This window comes from Chenopodium album, chromosome 24, assembly GCF_948465745.1.
Source record: "Chenopodium album chromosome 24, dcCheAlbu1.1, whole genome shotgun sequence".
Classification (NCBI taxonomy): domain Eukaryota; kingdom Viridiplantae; phylum Streptophyta; class Magnoliopsida; order Caryophyllales; family Amaranthaceae; genus Chenopodium; species Chenopodium album.
Window position 1 is genome coordinate 6503355 of NC_137857.1, and position 11595 is coordinate 6514949.

At 33.4% G+C, this 11595-nt stretch overlaps 1 protein-coding gene and 1 pseudogene across 2 annotated transcripts; both read right to left on the bottom strand.

The window, feature by feature from the left end:
- Positions 1 to 3748: 3748 nt before the first annotated feature.
- LOC145612527 (protein DMP2 pseudogene) lies at positions 3749 to 4325 on the bottom strand (annotated as a pseudogene).
- A 1675-nt stretch (positions 4326 to 6000) lies between these two features.
- Positions 6001 to 11595, bottom strand: LOC145611612 (uncharacterized). Of its 2 annotated transcripts, none has more exons than XR_014106415.1 (5): positions 11262 to 11593; positions 10141 to 10214; positions 9943 to 10050; positions 9647 to 9705; positions 6001 to 6378 (listed from the first exon to the last, which is right to left on the bottom strand). XR_014106415.1 is itself a non-coding variant. In XM_081666953.1 (5 exons), exons 1-4 carry the CDS (start codon positions 11327 to 11329, stop codon positions 9657 to 9659), a joined length of 303 nt encoding a protein of 100 aa, XP_081523079.1. In that variant the 5' UTR covers positions 11330 to 11595; the 3' UTR covers positions 6001 to 6378; positions 9647 to 9656. The 2 variants fall into 2 exon arrangements, 1 of the variants encoding a protein (XP_081523079.1); XM_081666953.1 differs by having other exon boundaries at positions 9647 to 9709; positions 11262 to 11595.

The following is an 11595-nucleotide window of genomic DNA, read 5'->3' on the forward strand; positions in this document are numbered from 1 at the left end:
TATTAACCTGATCTTATTTGAATTAACATCACGAATTCTCTATGTAAATACGTAATACTAAATTCGATGTGAACAACATGTTCGCCACATCGATCTAATAGTGTCTTGATGTAACAACTGTTTACAATTACATATTGTAAATAATAATTCTTTCGGTCATAAATGTTATATGTATTCTAACATATCCCATCCCTTTAAAATGGCAATTAAATAAAGTTATAAACTACTGATGTCCAATGAAAGTTATTATCTTTTGTATATTAATTACGGTTTATACATAATGACAAGTTTATTCATAGATTACCCTTTGAGAAGTTAATGGGAAGATGATAAAATTGACATGACTATTACTAGTATATACTATATAGCATTGTACCTACATATTTCATAGCAAACATTTGTTACGTACTTTTCAGAAACTCTAGGGTAAACTGTTTTAACTTATATGGAAGTTAATTGGTGTGCGTAAAAATTTATAATATCAACCTTAGTCCTCTATTATACCCCTTGATATAAAAGATATTTACATGCATCATTGATAACTACGGTTTGATTGTTTTTCAAATCAGCCAATTGTATATTTAGGACGAATGTAGAACAACAAGATTACCTTTAATTTTTGGGTGAAAGAAAGTATATAATACGTTGAAATCTATTATACCCACTTGTGAGTGTTCCACGTTGGAGAAAGAGGAGAAATGGTTTCACTTTATAAGGTAGAGGAGTTACTTCTACTAATGCCAATTGATATTAGTATGAAAGCTCCTAAGCCTTGTTTGTGGACCGAACTCACCTCCTCCTTGTTCGGATCACCCAAGCTCGTTTCATATTGTCTCGAAATTTGACATACCTTTATAATTTTATAATCTAACACATATATTTACAAATAAATAGTCAAAAATATAATGAGTTTTGTTAAATGATGCGGGGAAGCAAAGGTCTATAGAAACATAGAGAACTACTCCGCAGTTAGTGGTTTCAAATCACAAAGATATGGCCTATAAAATCATAATTAGCAAAGTTAATAATCATATGATTAATTAGTATAGTATAGTACTCGTAGTTGACTTATTTTATATACGATTATTATAAAATTTGATTCAAATTGTTTCAACAGAGCCAATAGATCAGAGTCCTACACTCGTGGAGTAAAGCATGATATATTGGTATTCATTGTTGTTGGTCCTACTATTTTATTTTTTTCTTGGTACTAGGGTATCCTACGCGCGCGCGTGCGCGCGGAGGGGCTAGCTCTTGCGGAGAAGTTGTATTGGCGTGTATTTACACTTTTGGTTAGGGTGGTAGACCTAGTAATTTTAATACGTACTATTTGATTTATGTGCATATTTGGTGAATTTGTAGAATTATAAGAAAGCCACCAAAATCTTTTAAGACAATTATTTTTTAAATCCTCAAAAGTTTGACAGTGTTATTTCAAAATTATTATTATTATATAATATTTAATTGTTTTCCATCCCTTCATATTTTAAGCGGTCATTGTTAGTTTAGAACTCTTAGGGCCTGTTCATATTTACTTAATTTCAGTTCAGTTCAGCTCCAATCAGTTCAGTTCAGCTCCAATCAGTTCAGTTCAGTTCAGCTCTTAATTTCCCTCTCACATAAAATATTCATTTCAGCTCAATTCAGTTCAGTTCAGTTCCAATCAATTCAGTTCAGTTCAGTTCAGTTTAGTTCAGTAAATGTGAACAGGCCCTTAATTGTTGTGCTTGTTTCAATAGTACTTAGTATAATATTTCTATCGTGTTTTTCTTCAAATGAATTTTTTTGTGATCTTTGGTCATATGGAGTAATAATATGTAAGCAAATTCTTTAATGTTCTACGACGACCATTTAATATCTATATCAATACTAAAGCAATAACTAAGTAGTTATATTTTTCATCTTAAATTCTCTTCATAATTAATACCATTTTTTTTCTACCACCGATTTCCCTTGATTTTAGGATTTTTAGTTCTTTATACCTCTTGATAACATACGCCTGCTCAAATATCACCAAACTATTTAATATATGAATCCCATTCAAATTCTATGATGTTATTTATATGTACACTTAAAAAGCTAATAAATCACATAGTGAGGGATAACTCAAGTGGTTAGAGCTCCCCTCCGGTCCAAGAGATCTTTGGATCGATTCTCATCATCCGCCGTGGTGGCTTTCTACACACCAAAAAAAAGCTTATAAACCTTAGCAATAGTTGCAATTAAAAAACGACAATATATTATTTTTTTTTTTGGGGGGGGGGGCGGTGGAATGATAAGTTAGTAGGAATTTATTCCAAATCAAAGTTCTCAAGAGTCAAGAGACTTTGCGGAAATAAGAAGATCAACTATGAAAAAGTAAAAATAAACAGTCACTTGGTAATAAACTGTTTCATTGTACATACAAATTTTTTCTTTTTAAATAATAATAATAATAATAATAATAATAATAATAATAATAATAATAATAATAATATCATATAAGTGTAAAGCATTAGAATTTTTTTATTTTAAAAAAAATCATTACAAATTATTAGTTAACAAAAACAAAAATAATTGATGATATGTTTAATGATAAAAAAAAAAACATTAAATATATTAATGATAGTAAACATATTAATGAGGGTATTAAAGTAAATACACATTTTGTACACAACTTTGTACATAGTTTTGAGGGTATAATTGGTAGTACACTATTCCTAAGAGATGTTTTCTACTTTTTATAAGGTAAGGGATATATGGTTTAATGGTTAGCCTAATGGTCACTTTGGGAATAGCTAAGATCAAGCTTGTGCACATTGCACACCCATGATTTTTTTTTTTTTTTTTTTTTTTTTTTTTTTTTGCAAATTGCTGACTAGAGACCCTTTTTTTTACGAGTTTCGACTAGTTTTTTAGCACATGCGATGGGTTAAGACGACACTTTTTCAGAATTACTATAGTGACCTTAGAGAAAGTTAGATGGCGAGGATGTTAATTTGATAATAGAGTAGTGGTTTTAGGGATGAAAAACCTAAAAGTGACTTGGGGAGGGTTAAAAGTAATTTGAGATGTTGCACCGCGCTTTTGAGCAACACTTCACCTACTCACCTGAATTACTTTTATGTGTGTACGACATTATATGTGACCCAACTAACACTTCTATCCAAGTATCCTAAGAAGTCATTTTCTAGTAGTGATATATAGTTACTGATTATTACAATTTGGAGAATAAAAACTAAGAAAAATGCCTTCATTTTAAAACTTTGACTAACTTTTTTGGCATGTGTGATGCGTGGCTTATACAATTCAAACATAGAGAAGAACCCTCACACGAATTTCATACAAATAATGCTTGTAAATACTAATAATTGATTTACTTAACATAAATACTTCACAGTCTACACTATGTGGTAGGGTGAGTTTCTCTTCTTGTTCTCATGTTTATTCACTACACAACAATTTTTTTCTCAATCTAATTTAAACTTATGCATGCAAACAATTACTTCGTAAATTTTATTCTCTTTCCTTCAGTCAAATAAACAATAGATTTATTCACTGTACAACAATATTCCCAATCTGAACGTATACAATCTTTTTGGTATACATTGACAGATTTTATACAAATAAAACACTCAATAGTAATTGCACAATAAACCATCATTCAATTATAAAAATTAAACATTCAATTTTTAAGACTTGAAAAATTGAATTTGACCCAACACATGACAACATTAGAAAAATTCAATTAAAAAAATAAAAAAACCACAAAGTTTTTAATTAGGAATTAGCACCATTATTTGAAGGGTACCCAATACCATGCCTTGTGCTAGGAAACATAGCAAAAATGCCACTACAAAGACCACCAACAATCGGTGGCAACACCATAAGCATAGTCTTCCGAGTAGTCTCCAACGCCGGCACATAACAATCCACCGTATTCTTGTCCAAACCCGCCACGACAACAAACACGAAAACCGACGTGACAGCATGTACAAAATCCTCTGCCCTTAGCTTATACTTAGACATATCAACGTTACTAGTACGACTAGTAGGCCAAAACCCCGTGGGTGTGGCTATCCCATAGTGTACGTTCCCCTCGTCGTCGACATAGCTATCGGTGAACGTAGAAAATGCACAATTAAACCCACAAATTACTAGAAAAACACCCATTATGTACTTGTTTGTGGTGTGACATTGACCATTGTTGCTTAAAATTGGACTTAAAAATTGGAACATGAAAACTGTTCCTGTTGGTAGTAATTTTAGTAGGCTTCCTAACCCATTAAAAGCTTGATCTTTTAATGATTTTTTTGCCATTTTTATGAATTCTTCTAAATTTGATGTTATTTTTGAATTTTGATGATTTTATTGTATGGAAAAATGTTGTTTATATAGATTAAGGTTTTGGGAAAGAGTTGCTTCCAAGAAATATATTTAGTTCAGTTAAAACTTTAAGTTTAAAAGTATAGTTTGCGTGTAATTAACTTATGATTAAAGGAAGCTGACAGTTTTAGCATAACATCATAAATTCCAGCAAAGTATAAATGTATTGAAAATTGTATTCATTTACTCCCTCCGTCCCCAAATGATAGTCCCTTATGGCCTATTTTTAGTCCCAAATTGATAGTCTCATTTGCTTTTTTCAAGTACCATTAATATCAATTTTTTATCAAAATTTCCTCCAATTACAACAATATTTGTGAAAATTTAACTTTCCCATGTAAATTTTGTTTTTCAATGTACTTTTATTACTTTCTCTCTCTACTATTTTACATACCCAATGTAAATTTATATTTTCAATGTAATTTTACTACTTTCATTTAAGTTTCTTAATTCCCGTGATTTTTGCCCATAAGAGACTATCATTTGGGGACGGAGGGAGTATAATTTGTGACATACTATACGTAATTAGATTTATAAATGTGGATAGAGTTAGTTTTAATTTGCTTTGTATTCTTTCAGTCATGTCATACTAGGCCATACATATGGTCTGCTTTAAGTCATCAAATTATAAAACGTTATCTTTAGTATTAAGGGTGTGTTCTATTCACCTGTTCTCGTTTTGAACCTATCAAAACTTAATTAATTGATCTTATTTGAAGTTATCAGATCTTATTAAGTAACCCTTATCAGAAAAATGGTTATGGAATGTTACAAGTAACTTGATTTCTTAAAAAAAAAACGCATAATTAAATGCCATAGCTTGAATTTGTATAGACACTACGAAGATATGACCGAATTAAATTCGAAAGGATATGAATTAGTTGTTGAGCATTATGATGATATTATGTCTAATTGTATGAGTGTATAAAGACAGTTAATCGCTACATCTAGTTGTCTAACCTAGAAAAAGGTTCTTTAAAGTTGGAAGTATGTTGCACGAAATGATAAAATGACATAAACAAGATTGAGATTGTCAACGAAGATGTCTCAAAAATTAAAAGGCAACAGCAAACTGTTAGAAGATAACGCAACAAACTAACAAAGACAAGCTAATGTTTACTTCATGTATTTGTGTGTTGTACATCATGAATTTATAGTCATTTATCACCAATAACAAAAACTTTGTCCTGTTTTATGGATTTATGGTTATACTTGGGCGAAAGCGGCCATAAACATAACGTGAGTAAAATTATTAAATTGTTGTACATTAATATACAACTCGGTATGGGTTGTAAAAATTGTGATGGCGACGAATATACAAGCATGTTGATCATAACCAGCGTGCTTCCTAGAGCATTTTCTTTGTTTTAAGTTAATAGATTGGTGTTGTCGACCTTGAGCGGGAGAAGAGAGGGTGGTTCGGGAATGGCTGGCTTTGCACCTTAGTCCCATCGAAACTCATAGTATAACTACTTGTCTGAAATTCCACATCCTAATTCATCACAAGAGATTGGCAGGGTGAAAGAGGGCATGATAGACTACTTATATTCTCATAGTATGTAAAAATCTTCATAAAGTGATAAATTACATACACATTCATCTTTCTAATCTCTTTTTTTTTGGGGGGGGGGGGGGGGGGGGGGCTCGAAGTTGTGAGCTGACATTCAAACTGTAAGTTTACATATAGAGCTTCAAAATTCACATTTGAATGATCGACAACATGGCAAACATGATGCATATGTTAGGTTATTAAAGACCTCAAATCCAAAGAGACCCAAAAGCTTCTTCAAGTGCCCTTTTCCGGCCAAGTTCCGGAGTCCAACCTCCTGCACGTCCACCCTTTTCAGCTCGAAGCTTCATCATTTCTTCATCATCAAGATCAGTACCCCCAAGGGGTACTGGTTGTGGGGCCATTCCCATCGGTCTTGGTTGCATAAATGCCCCCCCTGCAACTGCAGGTGCATACCCTTGCGCTGTGGTAGATATCCCTGCTTGTGGGTTCTGTTCTGTGGCCTGCTTACACAAACAAGGGATTCAGCTTGGAAAAGATTAGAGTCAAATGGACACGTCTTAAATCCCGTGCTAAAAGGAAAGTAGAACTTTGCTTTGTGACAAAGATGACGGTGTAAAAATGCAATATGGACTGTTCAGAAAAACTTCAATAGCTCAAGGCCCTCAAGACAATATGGGATGTACTAAAAAATTCTCTATAGGCAAGCAAGAATAAAGACTTGAAGAGACCACAAGGTGAATCTGATCACAGTCCAATCTTACAAACAAACAGTATTAGATCTCACGTGCATAACCCAAAACAGATTAAAGTCGTTAAACGACGGATGCACGGGCAAAAGTGATCAATCACCTACAATTGTGCATGGTCCAATCTTAAAAACAGGCGAGATTAGATCTCCAATTGCCTAAGCTACTTTCAGTACTAAAAGATATTCTAACTAAATTTTGAGTGTGTTATCATTAATATTACCCTGCAGAGGTGCAGCCAGCCAAACCAAGCAGTGAAGTCGCTCTATGGTCTCTTCAATCCAATACAGGAAAAGGAGAAAAGAAAGAAAAGGGAGAAAAAGAGCTCATGAGGGGAAAAATAACAAATTTAGGATGTATCCAATTGCAGATAGTCAATGAACACGAGTGTAAAGCCAAGGAAATTCTAAATTTATTTTTAAATAGGAAAAATTTAACACCCAAATGAATCAACTCTCTCAACATAACCATTCTACCATCTCTTGAAGTGAGCAAACACAAAGGTAATATGTTCAGGACAAGAAATGAACTATATATTCGAGATCAAAGGAATTGCTTATCAAGCATTGGCTTCATCATATCAGTAGAAATAACCTACCACTGCAGAACCAAGGAAAAGGGGAAACACATATAGATGTGGCTAGTTCTTCCTAAATTTGAGCTTGTCAGATTGGCACTCGACAGAGTAAAAACATGTAGTGACTTGAAAGCAGGACAGACATAATTCACATGAATATTGTTGAAGCTCCTAGGAGCAAAATGAATTGTCCTCAGAAGATGGTTCTTGAGAGTGGAGAGCTGGGACTAGCAACTATGCGTAACAGACTTTCTACGGCAAATTGATAAAAGTGGGTTCCCAAATTCCCTGAATGATAGAGGGCCTTCAATAGTTCAATTCTCCAATTCAATATCAATAAGTCTACTTCTTAGGTACTTCATATATAATTATATCTACTACCAATGAATGTGTTGGTTATTTTAAAAGTTGCAGCCATCTGGCTGTGCACTTACAAACTGCTCTACATCTTCTGGACTCACCCATACAGAACAAGCAAAGAAAATGGAATACAGCAAGTACATCATCCAAGGTAAAGTCTAGCCCATAGTCTGTGGGTTGCAAAAATGAAAAGGATTTGAGAAAACATTACTATCCAGATTGGCAATCTGTGGATCTAGGAAAAGGCAAATGGACTGTTCCACTTTTCCTAATTAGACAACCCAACCTATGATTGCTCTTTCTAAAATACTAAAAAAGCCAATTGGAGAATCAAATATTCATCTCCAAAGGTGCTATCAAAGACCATAATGGATTACATCAACTATCAAGAACAACTATGTTTTAAGCATGGCTTGCTGATGACTAAAATACTGGATTGGTGGCCAATGCTATACTGGCAATCAAAGTCAACTATTTTGATGAAGTCTATATGCAATTAAGATGGTTTCAAAAAATAAAAGGCCCCTCAATATTGTGATTGTGTTAGAGAAGCATTCAAGCATACAGCCTTCAAGTAAAATAAAAAATACTATATTAATTTGGAGATAAATAGCACTTTCGTGTTAACAGTAAACAGCAAATGGTATTCTTACTGCCCCAAAAAAGAATAAAAAGGGAGTACTTCTAATTTTTTTTTAAACTCCATATTGATGATAAGATATTAAAGCTGCCAAGTCCACTTAACATGGCATCTCTTTGTTAATGCAACCAAGCCAACCATTTAGGAAATTCAAATACCTATATGCTTAAAGACATTTCTAACCCTTCTAGCTTGTTCTTTGCACAATGATACAAAACTCCAAGTTCAACAATGCTTTGCTATCTCTGAATAATCTTTATTAACACTAGCATCATCTTTGGCTCCCTCATAAAACTAAAGGTTCTTAAATATGATTAGACCACACCAAGGGAATAAGGTTCAACTTACGTATCCAGCTTTGATTGTACCAAAATTGAAATGATTACTACCTTTGAAATGTATTCCAGCCAATAAAAGTAGGTCCAAGCAATCAAGCTTAATGCTTGCTACTGAGAATATAGGTTTCCTCTAATATAACACAATGAGGATGCTTTCTTTTATAGCAGACTAAGTAAACAAAAGGCTATGGGCAGACTAAAGCCACTCTGGTTCAGCTGCAGACTAAAGCCAACAGAGCACCCTTTCTGGATGATGGCACTGGGCAGCAAGGAAATGAGAACATATTAAAGTGTAGGCACTCTCCAAAGACTTAATAGAGGGAGCTCTGTCAACAATCTCTCCAACGGCATTAATTTGTGTGCAAACAGATCTTTCATAAACAGAGGTAAATTATAATTAGTCACACAGCTCACACTTATACTAATCAATTTTGTTTTATTGAATGACAGTCACTTTATCTAGTTTTCATGTTCTTGATTTTAGTTTTCAAAGAAGAAAAAAATGATAACAAACAAGCCCAACAATTTCTTTCTAATTTTGTGCATCATTAGCCACCGCCAACTTTATTGATTAATTTCAAAATCAAATAAAGTAAAACCAAAAATATAGTTCATGACAGCACTTGTAATTATGCAACTGCTTTGCTTTATTATGGTTCATGAAACTTGGATAGTTTGAAACCAAGAAAGATCAACCAATGATTAGACCTGCAAAATTAATCAACAATATTCCAATTGAAGAGGGAAATAAGTATCCTACCATCTAGAAAAGTTCAATACACTTGAGAGCATCTTAGAAAATCGTATAAGATCTGACAAAAACCATAAGACCTAATATGTATAATTTGTATACCATCCCTGCACAGTGCTAAGGGTTACGTTTTTTCTATTTGATAGATACAGACCTACATATTCTTATAGATTCATACTCACATCTCGTGTGACATATGACGGTGTGCAGTATTTCCTATATAAATCAGGCATGGGGCAGTTCCAATTAGATTTGTACAACAATAGATAATCTAATAATCCTTGGAAGTTTCGATCATGGAATAGCATTATGACACAATTTAGTCCAAGAAGAGAAAATAAATGGTTAAAACATACCACATCAGCATCAACTTGCGCAGGTCCCTTGCTGGCTGCCAGAGCTGCCGCTATCTCCTCTGCCTGTGCAAACACAAATGTTCAAAAACTTCCCCTTTTGATGTATAATTTCTAAACGGTAATCCTCCTAAAAAATTTAGGGGAAAAAAACAAAAATATAAAAAATATAAAAAAAAAATCTCTAAAAAGTTTTATCCTATACATAGACTAGAATCTTTTTGCAAAATGTAACTGATTGGTGATGAGAATATCTTCAAGTTTAGGACAAGTGAAAGCTGTAATACACAATCTCTTACATGCCTTACGAGCTCGAGCATTCATTATCTGCTCAGCATTATCTCGCTCATACTGGGCTATTTTTGCTTCAATGGCAGGAACATCTATTCCTTCAATTAAGTTGCATGCTGTAGCAAAGACATTCTTTAACTATTTGAACCTTGTAGACGATAAGTCTAGATAGAAAAACCAAATCCTAACTGAGGCAATGAACTTACTCATATCCTCCACTTCCTCTAGGTAATCATTGTACTCCTTCAAGGAAGGAAAATCTTCTTCTCTCTTATTAAATCTACATTTCACAAGAAATTTAAAATAATATTAAACCAAAGTATGGTCCGGCAAGTTGGCAACACCTTGTATAGAAAACAACAATAGCTACAAAAAAAGGATAATTAAAACTACAAAATCAAGATACAAGATTCGAAATTGTATAAGTTTGATGTACGTTATTGCTAGTAGCTACTCTTCGTCATCATCTATATGTTTTACAAAGTACCATGCCCCAAGACTGCTACATTGTTTCCAAATTTTGAAGAAGAAAATTATTCCTCTCATCCCTATATATTGGCCACTTCTCAACATTGGACCATTCATGCACTTTCTAGATTCAACTAATTAAACTTTGAACTTTTTAAAAATATCCTTGATACCCTATACTTTCTGGGATTGAAAAGATGTTAACATTTCTTAAAGTGAAGAGCAATAATATACCCTGATAAAATTTGGCCACTGGCTAGTGATTTAGGGTCGAATAGCTATAATGTTTTGCCACTCACAAGAACAAGAGAACCCGATGTAATCTAGGCATGCTTATATACCAAAGGTGCATAATTCCTATGTCATAGGTTCCATAAACCATAGTCGATACCCAAAAATCCAAAACATTTGGAACTCATGCCCATCCCAAGCATTTAACAATTCTGAAAATATCCATTCAGCTCATCATTCCAAGATCAAATAGTGCTGCACTTATAACTAGTCATAAAGTGAGTCAATTCGAGCCGAAATCAATTAGAATTTGCTGACATTGATACCTTTAGCATGCCATTTTTGCAACTTCACCATAAAAGCACAATAAACTGCAATTAGCTCAATAAATCTACGCACATATAAAAAACCCATGAACCCCATCACAATTGACAATCAGATACAGTGAAATCAAATAATGGGTAATGAAAAAAAATCAAAATTAAAGAACCCCAGAATATCAAATCATCAATAAAGTAATTACAGAACAATGGGTAACCCAGAAAAATCAAAATTGCAGAAAACAAATTCACGAATGAAATTAAAGAAAAAGAGTAAGATAGAAGTGAATTGAAAGGAGAGAAAGTACATGCTGATGATTCTCCTGCGAATAGAGACTTCTTTAGCGAAAGCGTTTCCACTTGAGGCAACCACCATTGTTATTGCCTCTTTCCCCCTTTTACCTCCCCTAAAACCTCTTTGTTTTTAAACAATACTTAATTTTAATTAATCTAAGATGATTAGAAATTAATAAAAGGAGTTAATTTGGTGAATTGTAGAAGTGTAAGATTGTAGGAGAAGGAAGAGAAAAAGGTAGAGTTTTGCCCAGAGTTAGAGGGAGAAGATTGATGAACCTATTTTCAGTTCACCAAGGTAGGAAGAGGGGAATGGGGTTATGGACTTATGGGATTCATGTAAAGGAA

Coding starts and splice junctions, on each gene's coding strand:
- LOC145611612 (XM_081666953.1), bottom strand. CDS start 11,329: ATGGTGGTTGCCTCAAGTGGAAACGCTTTCGCTAAAGAAGTCTCTATT. Junction 10,215..11,261: donor CGCAGGAGAATCATCAGCAT/GTACTTTCTCTC, acceptor TGTGAAATGTAG/ATTTAATAAGAGAGAAGAAG. Junction 10,051..10,140: donor AGAGGAAGTGGAGGATATGA/GTAAGTTCATTG, acceptor TCTTTGCTACAG/CATGCAACTTAATTGAAGGA.